At 33.1% G+C, this 20017-nt stretch overlaps 4 protein-coding genes across 6 annotated transcripts; 1 reads left to right on the top strand and 3 right to left on the bottom strand.

Moving 5' to 3' along the window:
* Window positions 1–1706: 1706 nt before the first annotated feature.
* LOC122609474 (bromodomain-containing protein 9-like) lies at window positions 1707–4162 on the bottom strand. Its single transcript, XM_043782519.1, has 10 exons — window positions 4151–4162; window positions 3865–4074; window positions 3656–3698; window positions 3422–3557; window positions 3270–3315; window positions 3067–3165; window positions 2923–2991; window positions 2679–2844; window positions 2226–2323; window positions 1707–2102 (listed from the first exon to the last, which is right to left on the bottom strand). Exons 1-10 carry the CDS (start codon window positions 4160–4162, stop codon window positions 1707–1709), a joined length of 1275 nt encoding a protein of 424 aa, XP_043638454.1.
* Window positions 4163–5983: 1821 nt separating this feature from the next.
* On the top strand, window positions 5984–9390 carry LOC122606858 (E3 ubiquitin-protein ligase CIP8). The gene is made up of 3 exons (XM_043779738.1): window positions 5984–6262; window positions 6355–6380; window positions 7635–9390. The coding sequence occupies exon 3, from the start codon at window positions 7637–7639 to the stop codon at window positions 8972–8974; it is 1338 nt and encodes a 445-aa protein (XP_043635673.1). The 5' UTR covers window positions 5984–6262; window positions 6355–6380; window positions 7635–7636; the 3' UTR covers window positions 8975–9390.
* A 145-nt stretch (window positions 9391–9535) lies between these two features.
* LOC122606860 (short-chain dehydrogenase/reductase 2b-like) lies at window positions 9536–13920 on the bottom strand. Of its 2 annotated transcripts, XM_043779739.1 has the most exons (6): window positions 13854–13920; window positions 11695–11748; window positions 11368–11611; window positions 10855–10926; window positions 10203–10391; window positions 9536–10114 (listed from the first exon to the last, which is right to left on the bottom strand). In XM_043779739.1, the coding sequence occupies exons 2-6, from the start codon at window positions 11733–11735 to the stop codon at window positions 9737–9739; spliced, it is 924 nt and encodes a 307-aa protein (XP_043635674.1). In that variant the 5' UTR covers window positions 11736–11748; window positions 13854–13920; the 3' UTR covers window positions 9536–9736. The 2 variants fall into 2 exon arrangements, with proteins under 2 accessions (XP_043635674.1, XP_043635675.1); XM_043779740.1 differs by lacking the exon at window positions 13854–13920 and having other exon boundaries at window positions 11695–11987.
* Window positions 13921–14633: 713 nt separating this feature from the next.
* On the bottom strand, window positions 14634–19281 carry LOC122607365 (protein PIN-LIKES 6). Of its 2 annotated transcripts, none has more exons than XM_043780326.1 (11): window positions 19182–19281; window positions 18021–18363; window positions 17145–17224; window positions 16944–17068; window positions 16666–16787; window positions 16080–16268; window positions 15908–15982; window positions 15678–15778; window positions 15518–15570; window positions 15119–15307; window positions 14634–15036 (listed from the first exon to the last, which is right to left on the bottom strand). In XM_043780326.1, exons 2-11 carry the CDS (start codon window positions 18201–18203, stop codon window positions 14915–14917), a joined length of 1239 nt encoding a protein of 412 aa, XP_043636261.1. In that variant the 5' UTR covers window positions 18204–18363; window positions 19182–19281; the 3' UTR covers window positions 14634–14914. The 2 variants fall into 2 exon arrangements, with proteins under 2 accessions (XP_043636261.1, XP_043636262.1); XM_043780327.1 differs by having other exon boundaries at window positions 18021–18347; window positions 19182–19276.
* Between the last annotated feature and the right edge of the window lie 736 nt (window positions 19282–20017).

Genomic DNA, 20017 nt, shown 5'->3' with positions numbered 1-20017 from the left:
AATTAATATATTATCCTACGTATGTTGTGGATACATAAGTTTTAAACTTTGCTAGTGTATTATTAAAAACAAAAAAAGTAGTCCCATTGTTAGAAGCCGCGGGGAAAAGTTATCAAAAATACTTTTATTGATTAAATTACACGTTAAAATATTTTCATTAATCTTTCACATCAATTATTTTACACTACTTTCATTACTAATAGTTACCCCATCATTACGCCGTTGTTGCCATGCATGACTGCTATCGTATTGCGTGAATACCGTGCTAATAAGTTTTAAATAAAATCTTTATGAGTAATAACAAAGGTCGTAAACGAACTGATGAAACATAGACGAGACTTGCTATTTACCTTTACGAACGATGCACGAACGTAACACAAGACTGTCATGACTATAATACAATGTGTTCGTGAACGAACGCCATATGAATTTTGATCACTATATATAAATAGAAACTATATATAAAATGAAAATTAAACTTTACAAAATATACAAGTCATTGGAAAAAGTCATAACTAGTTCTAAAAGAAAAGTCTTAATTTAATATATACACGATCATAATAACTGAACATATAATTTCAAATAACTAGCGAACGTTCAAAAAATAAATGAAAAAACACAAGGCTATATTCATGTTCGTTCTTCTAATTAATCGAATGAGTTTTTTTTTCTCATATTCATATGTTTAAGAACGTTGACAAAACTAGTAAGACTATCTCCAATGGGGATGTTTTTGGGCGCCCTTAAGTGCCCTTGAATATCCTTTGCGATTGAAGTATGTCCAAAACTTAAGATTTTTTTATGCATGCCCTTAAGTGTCCTTACTTATATTTTTTTTGTTTTTAATGGAGTTAAAGGATATGTAAGGATATTTGTATGGTTGGAGATAAAATTATAGGATCTTAAGGATTTATAAGGATGTGTAAGGATTTGTAAGGATATTATGTGACAGCTCAAGGACGCTTGAGAACGTCCTTAGCATTGGAAATAGCCTAATAACTAAACAATCTATACTCCAATTTTACAATCTTACTTTGAGCATCTCCAATTATATTAGGATTATCAAGCTCTTGGCATTGTTATATGTCATGGCACATCAATTCTTTTTTTATAAACTTTACTTTATATATATTTACTCTTTACTTCTACAAAATTTACCAAAATCCATACTTGGTCCACTTTCCTTTTGAGAATGTTTTGAACTTTTGATGCACTAACAAATAATGATAAAAACTTGGTACTATCACTATGTATCAATTACATTAAAAATATAAATTAATAGAGTAGTATTTATAATAATAATAATATATTTGTTGTTAGTCATTCAGTTTGCTAAGCAAAGTTTCATATACTAGTTGGAGGCCACGATCTCTATAGCTTTGAGAATATATTCCCATATGCATGCGTTCACGTAGATCACTAGAGCTATATTGTCAATAATAGCCAATCGAGTTGGTAAATTATTTCTATTTTGATTTTTCATATGGATTAGGGTATTTTCATAAGTCCTAGATTTTATCATAAACATTTGTGTAGATTAAAAATAAATACTTTTTAGCATTAAAATAAAGGTCGATTGCCTATTGATTAAGTATCAAATCAATTTAATTAATATGAGTAAATTTGCTTTTACCGGTTATTGTAAGAACAATTAGCAAAATTCTCTTATTGCTAGAATTAATAAGTAACTAATGTATTGAATTTTATTACAGTCGCAGACCCAACTCGTTGACATCAAATGATCTGCTACCGCTTTCTTCAAGTTTTCCTCCACCATTATTCATTTTTCGATAATTCGGTTTCAAAAAATCTAGATCCAATGTGATTCTCGTAGATGTACTCTCCTCTTGTCGAAGCCATGCAGGCATCAACGTTGACGTTACATTTAGATCCACGAGCCCTCTGTAACGATGATTAGTGTTACACCACATTTGGTTATTTGGAATTTGAGGTTGTTTCCCAAAATCTTGTTGTATGGTTGTTTGATAACACTTTCCATTTAAGTTTTGGAGTTTTCGATTGGCAACCATTTGGGCCGTTGGACCTAAACCTTTGACAAATTTCATTAGGCTGTCGCGGTAGCTAAGTTCTTGTTGATTTAACTGCAAAGACCACAAATATTGTAAATATACATAGAAAATGAAAGGGCTAATAACACATTAAAACATAACCTTTAAAATTGTAGATCAAGAAATGAAAAATGAAAAGTCAAAATATTGACTTACATGGATCAATGGGTTTGACCATGTTTCATTGTTGAGGTTCAATTCAGGTTTATAAGTGGATCTTCTGTCCACTTCAATGGATTCACATCTTTTACCTCCTGCGTATACATATGCTGTAAGCAGACTATACTTCAAAACTGAATTACAGTTTGACTTTTTAGGTCAACTCTTTATTTTTCTTAATCATAGTGTTATTTAGCTTTCATAAAAGACCTGACTTAATTATTGTTTTTTAATATAGTATTGGTAAAAGGCCTATTATATTTAGAAAACATTCTTTGAATACTGAAGGACCCGATGGTTATTTTGAAATTGAAGTTAGTACCTTTGACCTCAAAAGTCAATAGTAGCAAGATTTAGTATTTGTAAAGTTATATTGAGTATCTTTATTTTACTAGCAACTTCAAGAGTTTTTTTATTTTAATAAAACCTTTGTGAATCATAGAGCCATACGCTTTTCAGAAGTTTTTAAGAATGTTCTGTCATTCAACTCGTTGGTTTCATCGTGAGATCTCCTGCTAGATCGTCGCCTATTTGCTGAGAATTCTGACTCAAAGTTTTCTGGATTTGTCCTCAAGACATGGAAAACTCTTTGTGCTAGTTTATGTATCCCATGAGCCTGCAAATTCAGAATATTCAAAGTCACATAAATTCATAGCGTGTAACTCGTGTTAAAAGTTCATCAATGCATTCATACCTGTCTGAAAAATACAGTACCCGAAGAGTTAAAATGCATCGCGTTCCCTGGTATTAAGAATGCGTCATGCTGCAACAAGATTCTTTACATGAAAGCTCAGTGAGGCAGTAATAAAGACTTACATATATTAAGAACAATAAATACCTCAAATTGCTCAAGGGAAGTATACATTCCCTCATGAAGTTTAGCTCTCATTGTCCCGAAATCCATTGGTTCCTCGATGATTTCATAGTAATCCGCAACCTTAAAAGTTCATTTATACTTGTACTGTCAATTTTGTGTCAAGTAGTAGAACTATTAGGAGTATAAGCTTCAGTTATATAAATTTATGACTCAAAAGCACAAACCTCTTCAGGGTCAACCGGTTCAGCAAAGATTTCATACATATCCTTCCTATGTTATGACATCAAATTGATCAAAAGTGTAAGAAATTTCACTGCAACTAACCCTTTATTACGTACTTTCTAATGTCATATATATAGAAACGATTTTAGCAAACCTTTGCAATGTGTCGATAATGAACTCTAAGGTCTGCTTATCAGGCAATGGTTGAGTTATGGATGGTGCACCCATCGGTTCTTCTGAAATTGCATCAGTCCCTGTGTTCTCTTTAGCCTCTGTGACATGTTTCATATCTGGTCAAAATGTAAACAAGAGATATGATGTCTTATTTATCCACAAATGTGATTCCACCATGACTGCAAATGGAATGAATATCTCATAATTAACTTACCGCCATTTCTTGACCGGTCGTCTTGACTTAGTTTCTTTTCCGCCTGAACATTAAGATGGGATTTTTCGAATCATGAAATCAATCTTAGATAACCCATATGTGTGACAAGAAAATTATGACAGAATTTTGGTTAACAAATTTAGCACAAAATCATAAACTACCCTATACCCCAAATTAAACTACATAACTTATATATAACCAATCTGTACCTTTGGCTTGGATGATGAAGGTTCATGGAGCCTTCTCTTAAGGCTAGCCCTGGTGCGTGATGGTGGACCTCTAAGCTCGTCTTCCCTTAATGCCCGAAACCTGCTCTGTTGCTGCTGAGCTTTCCTGACTCCTGATGGTTCAAAACTGGATTTCCCAGTACTTTTTCTTCTTTTCTTGCTACATTCTTCATCTTTTAATACGTTCCTGCACTGTCAGCATAAACGCTACAATGATTACCGTAAGTCCAACATTATCGTTCGAAAACTGAAATTAACCAAAACTCACTTGGGCATTCATTTAGACTGTTTGTGGTCACTGGTCACAAACTTGAGTGAGATTAATGTAACACAAGATGGGATTATAATGCATACACATTATATACAGGTTTAAGCTTACTGTAAACAAGTGTCTCAATAAATTAGACATAATTGTGTATGAAGCAAATTTGGTTAGTATTTTCTATGCTAAATGAGTCACTAACAAAATAAAAAACTTATCATATGAGGAGCCGATATTATGTGTCATTCTAATTTTGACAAAGTAACTTATGAAAAAAGATATTATGAGTATAAAATGGGAAAATAAGTTATGACCTATTTGTCATTAAAAGGTTAAAATATTCTCAATTTATGATGTTTTATGACAAATGTATATTGAAACTTTCCAACCCATATGTACATTAGTACATTACCATATTCTTAGGTATCTTACAGCACATGTCATTTATTGTTGAAAGTTATTATCATGTCTGGACTTGAAGGTTCATATAAAAAAAGTTACAACCACATAAGATGAAGTGTATGAAAATGTATAAAACTCGTCACTTCTTACTATCATATGTTTTCTATTTTTAAAAGTATATATCATATATATCAAACTTTCAAGTTACATTCTATCTTTCTATACGTCTATAATCCTTTATAAAACATATTGGATTAAGAAATTAAGCATTTTTTCATTATTTCCAAAATACCCTTAATTAATTTTTAATACTTTTCACATTTTTCTTTTTTCCTAATACACATTCTAATACATGATGTACCATACATTATAGTCACATTACATCAATAACTTCTACTAATTACCGGCGCCGCGGCCACCATCGCCGCTCACCACCACCACCCGTTCCCGCCGCCGCCATTTCATTACCGTTGCAACTCGCAACACACGAGTACCTTTTTCTCGTACTTATAAATGAGTCTTAAGTGCTAATCTAGTTATTTATATCTAACCTCTTATAAATCAAAACTTGTAAACTGCTAATGTGACATTGGTTTTAATAATGTGACAACTTATATGATTTTTACGTCGACAAAAAAATTTGTTATCCAATAAATAGGTAACTAGATGCATACAACAACATGTAACCAAGGGTTTAATACCAGATTGTTTTATATTAGAGACAGGAAAAAAACTAGGATATATTCTCGTGGATACCTTTTCTTTTAAACAGTAAAATATATTATTATTAAAACACTAGTAAGGAGCTTGTAATAATACATGCTACTATTTATAGGTAACTAGCCACGTGAGTTTGTAAAAAAAAAAGAAGTTTATAAAAAATCCAGTCAGTATGGCATTACTAAACATAAGCAATCAAAGACCTTTTAGGCTTTTAGTCGTATAAGAATGAACGTTCAACCATCAAGATCAAGTTATAGGTTTTAAACACATACAAAGTAATTTCGGTTTGCGTAAGTTATGATATTTCAATGTGAAATGATTAATCCTTCTAACAAAATAACCTAAAAATCCTCTTAACTATTGGATCATTACATGTGAAAAAATCATGGGACAAGATTAGGAAAGGGAATTAGTGGATAACACATGTCATCCTCTTAAAGTGTTAGGAGGATTTTTAAGCTATTTTGTTAAGATGATTAGTCATTTTTCTCTTTCAATACCATTTTTAACGATGTATTAAGGAGATTGAGATATAAATAGTTTTATCCTAAAGGTTAATTTAGAAAAAAACTTATGAAGAATAAAGATTTATGGAAAACCTAAACTAAATCTTTGTATAGAAGAAAACTGCATAAAGTTGAAGGGTAGTGATATCAAATTAACAAAGTAAATAAACAAAAAAGTACATCTTATCTCAACTCTTTTTTCTCTGTCACATATACACGCACCCACCCACCCAAACTCACCAAAATTGATCAAAAAAATCATCATTTCATTTCGCAATTACAAAAACCCACCAAATTCCACTCTATAAATCATATCTAATTTCCCCCAAATTTCACACCCCGTATTTCATATTCTTTCGATTCGCAAAAGTTAATCCAATAATAATAATCTTTTTTCTTTTATAATCCCAAAGTTTATTGCTTTTTTGCTTTAATCATCTAGTTGGATCCTAAATCATATACCCTTTTCATTATTTTTGTTTTTGAGGTGATTAGTTTGATATTTGGGCTGTTTTCAAGATTTTTAAATTCTTTTGATATTTCTTTTTACTGATGATTTGTGTATTCTTTTGAAATCAGGTGAGGAAGTTGACTATTGAAATCTGGTAAAAGAAAATTCTAACCCCTTTTTTCATTTTTATTTATTTATTTTACTGAAATTAGGATTAGTTTATAAAAATATTTGTGTGTTTGGTTTAGATAAACAATATCAAAATAATAACAAATGAAGGATAATTACATAAAGATGTATCTAACTTGTCACTTTTTGCTGTCTTGTGTATCAAACTGTCAATTTATGTGTGACCCTGTATTTTTTGTGAATTATGCTGATGTCACAGCCGTATAAGTTGCTACGTCATCAAAACCGATGTTATTTCCCCGCTTTACAAGTTATAAGAGATCAAGTTTGATGTATACAATAGATGGTCATAAAGTTGAATTATACCAAATAGGAAAGTGTGATAAGTTTGATACATTTTTGTGCATTAGGCTTTGGTGTTTTTTAGATGTATCCTGCTATAAAACTTGCCATTTTATGTAGTGAACTTTATAATTGTTGATGTTCTGTATATCTTGCCTCTTATGACTCGTAAACCTGTAACACTGCACTGGTTTTGATGACATGACAACTGTGTCTATAAAGTTAGCGGTTACTTGATGAAGAAGAGTCACTAGATAAGTACAATATCAATAATCTGAAGTTTGATAGTTTGATACATGCTATAACAAGTTGTAAAAGTATACTATTGCGAGTTTTGTGTAAACTTGGAAAATCTAAAACACTTGACCATGGTAATAATAACGATAAGGCATTGTTACTAATAAGTTGCAACTTCTGGTAATTTCAACTTGATGATGAATACTCCATTCAGAAAGCTAAGATAGTTGGCTTTATGAATCACTAATTGGCTTTAGTAAGATGAAAGTGGCCATATTTATCTTTAAGGGATAATGTCATAGAATAGGATGTACTTTATGCAGCAGTTCATTTTGGTAGTTACAACCTTTTTCAATCTGTTTTGCTGCCTACAAGTTTTGAACAACTTACTTAGGTAGTTAAAGTTTTTTTTTTGTGCCCGATTTGGTTATTCTTATATATTTTACGCTAGAATCAAGTATAGTCGTTCAAAAAAACTGGTATAGAAAAACGGGTTGGAAAGAGTTATACCTACCTAAAGGGATCACCACCTAAGGTAGTTGCTGTTTTATGACATTTGCCCTCAACTTATGCGTCATAAGTACTTCTAAAAATACTGATTCTTTAGCTTATTTATGCACTTTTGCTTAACAAATCGCACAACTTTGCATTAGATATATGTGTATATCATATTCACGATCCTTTCAATTCTAATCTGCAGAAATGGATGATGCTTTATCTGTTGAAAATTTTGATCCACCTCGTATATGTGCATTATGCCATAGAATGCTTTCCTCCGAGAATGACCCTATCGACCTTGAAAACATGAGTATATGCGGTGATTGTAAGTTTTTGTTTTTAGAAGAAAATGGTACCCCATCACAACAACACGTTCCACGAATGACTAGTAGAATAAGAAGGGCAAGATATAACAACAGTTCCGAATCTATTGAAGATATGTTTTCGCAACAGTTTTCGACCATGATCACTCTTGCTAGACACAACCCGCCTGCTATTTCTGATACAAGTACTCGTACGACACCTAATGGTTCAAGAAGATGGAGGAGAGTTGTTTCAGATACGGAAAGTGAGGGTTTTGATTCTGTTAACGGGGAGAGTGATGTCATTTCTTATGGATATGATTCAGAAGCTTCTGTAGATGTTCATAGTTTTCTTGGTGGCGATTCAGATACAGACATTGACCCTATGCATGCGGGTCTTAACCAATGGAGCTCTGATGAAGAAGATGTTGCATGGGAAGAGGTTGAAAATAGTGAAAATACCCTTGGATCTTTGATTGCTAGAGTTCAACTTCAAAGATCAATGGTATCCGATGGTCAATTTTCTGAAACCGAAGGTTCAATTCGTGTAAGAATCAGTGAAAGAAGACAAGTTCATGTAACAAATCCATTTGGTAATACGGATGATGACCATGAAACATTGCCTTATGTGGGAAATTCTGGGGACTATCTTGATGCTAGAAGCTTTGAAGAGCTCTTGGAACGGCTAGCTGAGGCTGATAATACAAGACGTGGAGCACCACCTGCATCCCTTTCTTTTGTGAAGAATCTTGATTGTGTGGTCGTTAATGCGACAGACCATAATGGGTTGGCTTGTGCCATTTGTAAGGACACATTGACGGTTGGCGCCGTGGTGAACCGGCTTCCTTGCCTTCATCTGTACCATCGGCCGTGTATTAAACCGTGGTTAAGTGCACGTAATACTTGCCCATTATGTCGGTTTGAGCTTCCAACTGATGACATGGACTATGAAAACAGGAAACAAATCAACAGCCATGTATCAGGTGTTCAAGAAGTTGAACAGCAAGTCGAGGATACATCTTTTGAAGAGCCTGAAGGTCAAATAATCATAAATACCAACAGTGAGGTGGATACAGGAAGTGAAAGAGGACGGTGGTTGTTTATGGCAGCACCACTAGTGAGTCTAGTAGGGATCGGTCTTGCTTTGTGGTTAGGCAATCGTGGAGCCATTACGACTTCTGGTTCTTGTGTTTCTAATCAAAGGGCGAATAGAAGCAGGAGATGGTGGGGTCTTTTTTAGTTTCGAAGAGTTGTGAGATGAATCATGAGGTGATGAAAATGGTTTTATGGTTTGTTTGTTTCGTTATTTTTTATCCGTGGTTATATGGATACTAGTGTTAAAGGATGAATGAACGTCCGAGAGGATTCAGGTTAGCATTTGTACATAATTTTGCTTCTCATTAGGATCTTGATGGTTGGTTTCGTTAACTTTTTGATTAGTTTTTGCCGGTTGTAACCTGTTTCTGTTCTGTTACTAAAGATGTGCTCGAGTGTTAACCAGGACTTCTGTATGGGATGTGCCAACAAGTCTAGTCGTTTACTTGAAGATTATTGTCGTGATAGATGATGACAGGTTTTGGACAATGATATTTACTTGTTACTTGTCAATGAGATTCAAACACAGAATTGTTAAAAAAGTTTCATTTTTCTTCCCCATCTTTATGTTTCTAAAGTTTGCCAAACGATTTGAACATTATTTTAACACAGTAGCGGCCGTGACAAATATACCAGTAGCCCAGTAGGGTACCTGGGTATGACAAATATGCCCGTGTCAGTATGGTACCTGCGTGGTAAAAGGAGCTGATGTAACACATTTTCCACTAATCTATGTCGTTGTGGTTTGCTGGTGTTGCAGCTCTTAAATAGTACTCGTACATAACTTGGTTCAAAAGTAAAACCAATTGTCTACAAGACATTAACTAACACATCTCTTGATTTATTCAAATAAAATGGAATCATCCCTAATGTTTTTTCAAGATCAACCTTGTGGTAACTGTATCAATCAAAATGATGATATCCGCATTTGATTGAAGTAAACCCCAGAAGGACCATCGTCACCCAACAATGCAACCATTACAGGAGCTTTAGCCCCATCTTCTGGGGTCATATGTCCGAAATTAGATGTGATATCAGTTTTGACATAACCTGGATGGACACAATTGGCAAGAATTTTTGGGAATTTTCTTGCAATAAGTCTTGTATAAGCAGTGATCACAATTTTTGAAATCTTATAAGCAGCTGTGGTAAGAGGCCAACCATTTTTGGACAAGTTATCTGTCTCGAAATCTCTCAAAAACTGTTGCGTGATCCCATCAATCCTCTCTTCAGTGAGGTTGTCGATATCTAGAAGTTCTGCTTTCACTTCCTCATTGTGGATCCACTGCAAACCAAGAAAAGAAAAAGTTAGTAGCCTTTTTCCATACATATGACAAGTTCTTGTATGTTTCGAGTAGTTGTGAATTACATACATGTAGCTCTCCATAAAAAGATGTGATGTTGACGATTCTTGGCGAGTTAGAGAGTTGGAGAAGAGGAAGAAACGCTTCTGTAACTCGTTTGGTTCCATAGTAATTTGTTTCTATGCAATCTTTTCCCAGATTGTAAGGTTCTTCAAAAACCTTATTAACTAAAAGATGTGCATTTTCATCACACACTTGCTGCTCAATAAGCCATACACATTGTCATTGCTTGAAGTAAAACATAGAACACATATTTTCTAATAATCCTATAAAATGATACGGCAGAGGTTTTCCCTGGGTTACCCCGGGAACTATTTATTGAATCATAACCGGTCTGTTTTTTTGCCCGTGGCCAGTTCCAACTATTTCCACGACCACCACCAACCAGTGACCTCTTATGAGGAAACATAACTTTTTGCCACTAGACCACTTGGTGATGGTTTAGATTTTTATATGACACATGCCTAAAAGTATGTCTAAATGTATGTCTAAAAGCAAGACCGAGACAAATGTAAAATTCATATATTAAACAAACGTTTAGTTAAACTAGAAAATATTTTAGTCGTATATTTCGGATATATACTTCATTACTCGATAATACAATAATCATGATATGCAGATATGGCATTCTTGGTCATGGTCATGGGACCATATTACTTACATATCCACTTTCTTTGAAGGCTCTAAGTTCATCACAATGTATGATTGTTCCATTGACTCCAGCATTATTCACCTACAAAAGTTTGAAATTTTAAGAGAGAGATGAATAGAGAAAATAAATATATATGAAACATTATATATATGTTTACTGAGATACATTTATGTCGCGTTTACTTCACAAAATTTGATGGAATCTAATGAAATTGGAATTAAATTTCATTCCTTAGTGTGTTTGGTTGGTTTGAGATGAAGGAATCACATTCCGTTGGAATGTTAACATTCTCTCATTTGATGAAATCTCCATTCCTTGGGGATGGGGGAGGAATTTCATTCCGTCTCTCACTTGAATCTTTAAAAAATCAAAAACATTTCATCAAATTTCATTCCTTCATATTCTAATTCCTTTGAAAGATTTCATTCCTTCCAAAAACATTCTGTGAACTAAACGCGCCCTTAGTATTACAACTTCACAAGTAATAAGATATAACAAACTAATCAAATATCGTTCACTCACCAAGATATCGAGTTTTTTGAATTGCGTTTCGACGTATTTGGCCAACCTAGCAGCACTCGCGGGATCTTTCACATCAAGTTGATGAAAAATGACATTAATAAGACCGTAACCATTCAGTTTTTTTACGGCTTCCAGCCCTTGACTTTCATTTCGAGCAGTTAGTATGATTATTATGTCATTTGAGGCCAACTGACGACATATCTCGAACCCAATACCTTTGTTTCCCCCTGTGACAACTGCAATTCTGGTAGCAGAACAAACATAAATCGAGCTAGTTACGTTAGAAAATACCTTAAAAGAAGTATTTATGAACGAAAAACGATTTACCTTTTCTCACTTGAAACAACACTAGTATTCTCCATTGCCATTATAAATTTTGATCTAAAGAGGGTAGATTATATGTTTACACAAAAGCAACTACATATAACAAGAAAATAAACTAACAAAACTCTCACTTTTAAATTATTAAACAGACAGAATAGGCATATTTGATTTAGATTAACAAGATTTAAGAATACATTGTTTGATTATAACAATGTGACTTTTTTTTAGTTGGAAATTGTCAGTATGTCCCAAGATTCTTTTTTGATTAGGTTCTACTCTAAAACATACAAAAATTAACATTACAATCAGGGCGGTACTAGGAAAAAATTCCAAAGAGGGTAAACTTAGAAAAGTTATGAAAAATAAATTTAAAAAGAGGCAAAATGCCCAAAATTTAAATTTGGAGGGGGGCATTGAACCCCCTTGCCCCCCCCCCCCCTAGTACCGCCCTTGATTACAATTAGGGTCTTAAACGAATCGGATATACAAGACAGATAGTGTTCATTTAGGCTGACTAGCTAGAACAAATTAAAAGAACTGACATGAGCACTATGAACGGACTTTTGTGTTCTTGTTCGTTCATTTAGGTGTAACCGAACTTTTGTGTTCTTGTTCGTTCATTTAGGTGTAACCGAACTAAGGAACAAGCATAAGCATCAAAGGACCAGAAATTTGTTTGTTAAAACGTATAAATTTCGATGTTCGCCCATCAGAAAGGTAAAGAACACAAACCAACATAGACAAACATGCACAAACATACAACGAACATATAACTTGTAAATATGTGTGATTTCCTATGAATGTTTGGATAATTTTCTCTTTCGTTTAAGGCCCCTCCTTATAACCCCCTACTTCTAACCCACTTTTAATACTATTCATCAGTTTCTCTCTCTTCTAGACACATCAAGAACACCCCCTCCTTATAACCCCCACTTCTTCCCCTCACTTCTTCTTTTTGGGCCCCAATTTCCTTCACAAAATGTGTGTCTAATATTAGAAGAAACACCAAGACGCGACGCTAGACGCGCCTCCTGCTACTAACATCTTAGAGGGTGGCTGCGTCGGACTCGGGCTAGACACCCTATAAGCATGGGCCTTAGTATCTTAGTATGTAAATATCTTTACACGAATTGTTATAGTGTATATCAAATTTTAATCATGTGCATTGTATGTAATGAACTTTTTAATCTTGTACATTGTATGTAACCTAAAATTTTTGTCAACCATTAGTTGTCACTCGTAAGTTTTTGATTGGTTGAATTCATACAATTCACAAGATTGAAGTTCGATATACATTATGACAATTCGTGTAAAGTTGTTTACATTATGAGATATTAATCCCTTCTCTAAAAAATATGATGATCTTTTAACAAAGGATATAAAACCAAACTATGAAACAAATTCGACATAGTATGGCTATTCATAGAAAATTTTGTGTTGTTGGGTGATGTTACAACACATTAAATGCAAGCAAATGCCAGAAAGTAAAAGATAAAACTTGTCATCCAATTTAACCCATTTGAGCTTCCAATTGTAGACACAAAAATACCTAAAAGCGGTCCATGGATAAGAAACCAGTCCTATCATGTCCTAACTTCTTTGATAGCAACAACAACAAAAACAAAAACAAAAAGTAGTACGATGTGCCATTATGATGTATGAAGTGTTTCAATCAAACTAATTAAGAAAGGCAAAATAGTACAAATTGCAATAATAGAACCATATGTCACAAACTTATGTGTCTCTAGAAATTGTAATAAAAAACTTTAGTTAAATGTCCAGAAACTTTTATTCAAAAGGTTTTGAGTTCGAAAATAGATAGGTACAATCTTGGGATGACCACGAAAAGGTTCAGAAACGGTACCCACGGCCGTCTCAGATAATGAAAAAAGTTTGAGGCCAGTGCAAGAAGAAAAGATAAGCACCTAAAATAGTATTGGATAAATTATATAAACGAGTCGTGTGATTAACAATAATTCAATGAAGTATAAATTAATATACTTAAACATATCTAAATCAAACTTCAAAATGATTCCGATTTGTATTATAGAGATTATTATATAGAGCTAAAACTATATCAAGTGGCCTAATGTAAGGCAACACAAGAGCAGAAACAATAACAGAAAAGCAAAAACATAAACCTAATGGAAATAGAGACATACAAGTTATAGACTGTGGAGAAGATTAGATGACAAGTGATAAGCAAAGGTCAATATCAGTGAAACAATCCATATGGGTGGAACGAAAATGGAAATATATCTCCATTTTGTTTTGAGGCCCCTCACCATTTTGGGCTGTAGACTTAGGACCCTGTTCTATTGCCCAAAAGTCGGGATACTGTATGTATCTAAATTGGAAGAATTTTTTTCTTTTGTCTTTTCTGGATAATCTACATATGAAAAATCCCATCTTATTTATCCGTTTAAGACACATTTTGCTAAAAACTGATAGCTTGTGAAGCTTCAGTTAGTAACTTAATTAGTCTTATTTTAACCAATAAGAAACTAGGACATTATTAAAAATATTTATTTGAAGCCTTTTCAATGGTTAATAGGCTTTTATTAGTAGAGCAGTGAGCAGAAGTTATATTTTTTTACAAGAAGCGCCAAATATTAAAGTTAAAAATGACATAATTTGACGGTTGAATACAATCTGATGTATTTTCTGATGAATTGGTTTCCTCTATAGATACACAAGGAATTGAACCTGAGCCAATTAGGCTTTAAATACAATCTTCATTTATCAGCTGAAACATCAGTATCGGATTTTTGACATGTAGGGTACCTGTACCTCTACTCTTTAGTATTATAAAGTCGTGGAGAATGAAATCATCTCAAAGAACTAAAATGGATATCAAGAAAAGGATTTGGTTCCGAAGTATGGCACAAACATAATGAATAGAGAAACCGGACTGGGTTTCAAAATGGTAATACATTTCTAGAAGTCACAAAAGAATGTGGCTTTCCAATCAAACATGTTATATGTAAACAGCAGTAAGTAATAATAACATACAAGGCCAAATGATGAGCAACCAAGGAAGAAAGGATTAAGATACACTCTTCATTCACATCTCTTTCTCTCATTGTATAAAAGAATATCAACAGATCTATTATCAACATACGGATCGTTCCAACTCTATAGTTTCCCTGCATCATTTGATTCTTTGAGCTCCACCAAATGGCCTGCTATTTATGTTGGTTTTTCCCGGTTTTAATAACCGACTCTAAAAGAGAATGTTTAGATACAATACAATCCAACCCGCCATTGATATGATTGCAAAGATATGAACCCAAAACAAGATGGCAGCAGCTTCCCTACCACAACCTCTTAAACTAGCAACGGCACCTGCAAACGCCACGTTTATAAAGGCATAAGAACAAAATGTTGGCATTTTCAGTATAAAACCACTCAGGGTTCTGGTGGCTACCTGATAATACAGATGTCGGCATTGAATGTTGTAAGAGGAGAATGAATCTGAACATTTTATCATCAGGTGGGAGAAATCCAAGTTTGTCAGCTAATGTCACAATTCCTAGTCCTGCTGGTGGAACTAAAACTAGTCGTCCAAAAATAATTGCAGCGGTTGTCTTTAATCCTAGTTTTGAACTCCCGGGTCCTGCATTCATTGTTACAAATGGGGAAGGTCAAAAGGAAAGTAAAACACTAGAACCATTTAACGTCCACTAAACTACTTTTAAACTCTTAATGATATATAAAATAAATTAGCATCATATCCAAACAATCACGTAAGCGAATGGGAAGTGATAAAATTGAGTTTAAAAGAGCATTTTTGTTTTGGAGGGGCATAAACAAAAAGTAAACTTACCATCTGTCAGATTGCCGCCCAAAGCCAACAAAATGCAAGGAATCATAGCATCCCTGATACAAAAGAAAGAATTAAAAAAAACATTTTCATCATGTGGACACTTAAAAGTATAGTTGGTAAACAAAGTAACGTCAATAAATGGGACTAAAACAATGCATACCCAAGAATCAAGCAGCTGTCAGTGAAGAAGTAGAGTGGTGCATCAGGGGTGAAGATCAACCCCTTTAAAAATGGTATACATCCGATGAAAATAGCCAGTATCTAGAAACAAAACAAGATCAAAGAATGTGCTATAATTGGCATAAATTACACCACCATCTTTTGAGGAAATGAGTTTATATTATGAAAAATAATGTTTGCTCATGCCCATCAAAACAGGATGTCTCTTACCGATGCAATAATAGGCGGCTGGAGTACTTGCTTAAGCTTCAACTTGTCATACAGGTACTTTAAGAATTGTTTTATCTGTGCATAAAGGAGGGTTGTATCATTGAAATCATGTAAATTTGATGTCAATCTATATAGGATACAGATTAAAGAAAAAGCGGTTATTAATTATAACCTTTCCAGCTTTATGAGAATCTTCATTAATCAGTTCAGGTTCATGAGTGAGCAAAGGAACTTCTTCAGGGGGACTGCTACCCTTTAGAGGGGCTTTTACTGGAAGATTGCTATCTTCGATGTCAAAAGAACCTCCAGGAGGAGGTGCAAGCATTTGAAATACATACGTATAGAGGACGATTGCACCTACCTAAATAGATCATTCATTTTAAAATGTTACAAGGTAAACCATAACACAATTTTTCAAGGAATATGCCAATAGATATAGCAAAATGGGTGGGTCAGGCATGATGCACACAAAATCAAAACGTGTTACTATTGAACGGGTCAGGGCTGACTGAAACACTTTTTGACTAAGCTTTTGATTATTTTAATTAAACTTGTGCATGTCAGTTCTGGTTATAGAAGTAACACTATCTCAATAATCAGAGGTAAAGAATGTATAGAATGATTTAAGAGAGGGTTGACCCATTCACTATTAAATGGTAAAAATGCAGAAAAACTAGTTTAAGTTGAAATATCAAACTAAAAATGAAATAGACGTGATTAAACTTATAATGATTTATTCAAGTATATATATCGCTTACCCATTGCCCAAAGGAGATGTAAGCATTTCCATCTTGAGTACATTTAGCAGAATCTCCAAAAGGGTTTGCTTTATCTCTACATAAAGCAGCAATCAGGACAAGAGGCACATTCCCAATATTCCCTGCAAAGAGTTCGGATATTATAGAAATTAATCTTATACTATAGCAAGTTACAATGATTAAAAAAAATAGGGGTATGCATCCACTCCAAACACAAGTTACCATGAAGCTTAAAGATGAACACATGAAAGAAATAACAAGAAATAGAGAAATGTTACCTATGCCAATGTGAATAATAGTAAACTTGAAATATGGGTATGGAGGACGAACAATCGTTGCAACAAGTAATCCTATAAGCGAACCAGATATGGTAGCTAGCACAACGTTAAAAGGAATGAACCACCTGTAAAACGGTAAAATTGATATACCCTATTTTTTTATTAACTACATTACAACGAAACACTAAAAGGAAATCTCACCATTCGATCATTTTTTCGAAAGTGATGGCTTGGCCAAGTTGAGAGAATATCAAGCATGGAAGCAGAAGCGAAAACACCAACTATATCAAATACAAAAAAAAAAAGTTTATGCCATAAATTAGATTTGGATCCATGCCAAATCTACAAAGTATGATCAGGATTAATCGGCCCAAACACAACTGCATGAAACTAAAGTACCCAACTTTGGTCTGATATATTTTTTCAGTAAAATTAACACTCACAAAAAAGATCAAACATTTAAAAAAAAGTTCATAGTTACAACAACAGTCTTGTAGGTTTAATTTAATAGCCACTCGATAAAACACCACGCTATCCAATTTATTTCGACATCTGGACATACACACTTGAGTGATTTTACTTGTGCATGGTGCCATTGTCATTACTCAATATAGCAAACAAACTATCATTTGGACTTCAATCTCATGAGTTTACGATTTCACACCAGTAATTAGGTCCTTAGCCGAGATTTTCTGAAATTATGGAGGCCCTATGGTATCAAAATGTGGCCCTAAAATTAAAAAATTAGTCCAGACTCAACGATGGCGGTCAAAAGTTGTGTATGCTCCTAACTTAATTTACAACAAATCCAACTAATTTTTTTTTAAAATTAAATTTTCATTGTATATATATATATATATATATATTCGGAGATCTGTGCGATTGCACACCTGGCACACCCTGATCGATGCTCTTGCGCCAAATGTTCATGAAATACGGAGTATCTACTATTAAATGAATGCTAATATTAGATTTATATATTTTCTATTTAGAGCTAAATCACAATTGTAATAAAGAAACTAAATTCATAACATATATAGTAACAATACTAATAAAGAAAAGGTTGCAAATAGTTACCCCATTCAAAAGCTTCCTTCCATTTGCAGGCAAAATGTTGATGTATTTAGAAGCCATAAGAAACCCCAAAAAACACATGGTAAAAACTTTGGCTATCGGAAGAACAGCGATCTTAATCGAATCCAAAATCGACTCTCCGCCCCGTTGGGGTTCCATTATAACCTCTGATAAGAACCTATACATTCTGTCCTCGGTAGAAGTTGGTCAAACCTATATATATCCAATATAACAGGAACCGAAAAAACTCGGCAAAATTCGTCTCGATTTGCTAAAATCCAAAAGCTTGTTGGAAAACAAGCTTCAAACTTTCTCCACCAATCTTTGACTCTGCAGTTCCAAATTCCTGGAAGGGTCAAACAAAGCCAAAGTCAATTTCTTGAAAGTCAAGATTACCCCATAATCTACCAAAATTTTAAAGAACATTCTGGTAACACCTTAACATCATCTCAGAATCTCAAATTTTAAAACAATTTCATATAACATTTAGCTTGTAAAAATATATAATTATAAAAAAAAAATTGCTAATCCAAGGCCCTAGGCTATAATTAAAAGCAGAAAATTGTTATACACTGAAATAACTTCCCCTTAAAATAAGGCTAAGAGCTATGATTAGCAGACTAAATAAATAAAAACTGAGTAAAGGATGATGGTTGTGATCTAACCCTGATATCCACTAATTAAAACAAACTCAGATTAGAATTTCAATAAAAGATTAATGTTTAAGAGAACTAACACAAACCCAGATTAGAATTTACGTTACAGAACAGGAAAAACATAAACTTTAATTTAAACATGCAACTTAAAAATAGTACCCACATTAATTAATCTTGAATTTCAATAAAAACTCAAAATTTAATACAAATAACACCAACCCAGATGAGAATTTATGTCATAGAACAAGAAAAATACAAACTTTAATCAATCTTGAATTTCAATAATTAAATGAGAGAACTCATCTTTTTTTGAAAAGAAAAATAACACTAACCCCAGATGAGAATATATGTTATAAAACAACAAAAATAATATAACCATTTATACAGAACATGCAAATTAAATAATACCCACTTACAAGATTTACAATGGCTTGAATAAAAAAATATATTTAAGATCAAAAGTGCAAAAAAGGAAGAAATAAACAAAAGGGGGTTAAGAAATCTTTACCAATTTTAAGCTTTAGAATGAAGCTTTGTTGGAATTATTGATGATAAAGAGTGTCACCACTTAGAATTGAGAGAATATTAATAAAACAGGGTTTGAATCAATATGTGTGTGTTTATGAATAGACGCTTATATATATACCCGACAAAAGAGAAGAATTATACTCAGTAACATATAAATTGTGTAAGGTACCTATATAAAAGTCCTAATTTGATATGATAACTAGTTTATCGTTATTATTATAGAAAATATAAATAAAACAATATAAATAAACCTAATTATTAGGTAGGTATCAAATCAAGACTCTAAAATCGAAAAAACTGATTTATATGTTAGTTTTTATTTTAATTTTTACATGAGAAATAAAACTTTCTTTTTACAAGATCATGATAATATATAAATTTATTTATATAAGAGTGTTATATATGATGTTTACTATTTTTTAAAAATAACATTTATATGATCTATAATATCTAATACTATATTATCAAGGAGGACCTTTTTTTTAAATTCCAAAAGATGAATTGAAATACTTGTATTGTCCCTCTTTTTTATTCACTAATTTAAACATCTCTACCTAATATACCTATAATACCCTTAAATCTCAACTATTCATTTTTCTCTCTCTTCTCAAATCTCAATCACTCATTTTTTTTCTCTCTTTCATAAATCATTTTATTCATCTAATTTATTCAAAATCTTTTATCTCAAAAACCGTATATCGATAAACTATAAAAATTGTATGAGTGTTCTTAAAATTTCGTACTCTTTCATTAGAGATGTCGTTCGATATACCATCGACGAATTTTCAAATTCGAGGGCGTACGACTAAGACATTT

The sequence above is a fragment of the Erigeron canadensis genome, chromosome 7 (genome assembly GCF_010389155.1).
Source record: "Erigeron canadensis isolate Cc75 chromosome 7, C_canadensis_v1, whole genome shotgun sequence".
NCBI lineage: Eukaryota > Viridiplantae > Streptophyta > Magnoliopsida > Asterales > Asteraceae > Erigeron > Erigeron canadensis.
Note: the sequence above shows the minus strand (reverse complement) of the source record. Positions and strands in the feature narration are given on the sequence as shown.

Excerpts from the sequence above, each read along its gene's own strand:
- LOC122609474 (XM_043782519.1), bottom strand. Across the intron at positions 2,992-3,066 it reads CTTCCCTTGAGCAATTTGAG|CATGACGCATTCTTAATACC; the intron begins GTATTTATTGTT and ends ATCTTGTTGCAG. Across the intron at positions 2,103-2,225 it reads GGTCAAACCCATTGATCCAT|TTAAATCAACAAGAACTTAG; the intron begins GTAAGTCAATAT and ends TGGTCTTTGCAG.
- LOC122607365 (XM_043780326.1), bottom strand. The coding sequence starts at position 18,203 with ATGTATAGGTTCTTATCAGAGGTTATAATGGAACCCCAACGGGGCGGA. Across the intron at positions 17,069-17,144 it reads TTCGAAAAAATGATCGAATG|GTGGTTCATTCCTTTTAACG; the intron begins GTGAGATTTCCT and ends ACCGTTTTACAG. Across the intron at positions 16,788-16,943 it reads TATTATTCACATTGGCATAG|GGAATATTGGGAATGTGCCT; the intron begins GTAACATTTCTC and ends AACTCTTTGCAG.
- LOC122606860 (XM_043779739.1), bottom strand. The coding sequence starts at position 11,735 with ATGGCAATGGAGAATACTAGTGTTGTTTCAAGTGAGAAAAG. Across the intron at positions 11,612-11,694 it reads GTTGTTTCAAGTGAGAAAAG|AATTGCAGTTGTCACAGGGG; the intron begins GTAAATCGTTTT and ends TTCTGCTACCAG. Across the intron at positions 10,392-10,854 it reads CCTTCAAAGAAAGTGGATAT|CAAGTGTGTGATGAAAATGC; the intron begins GTAAGTAATATG and ends CTTATTGAGCAG.
- LOC122606858 (XM_043779738.1), top strand. The coding sequence starts at position 7,637 with ATGGATGATGCTTTATCTGTTGAAAATTTTGATCCACCTCGTATATGT.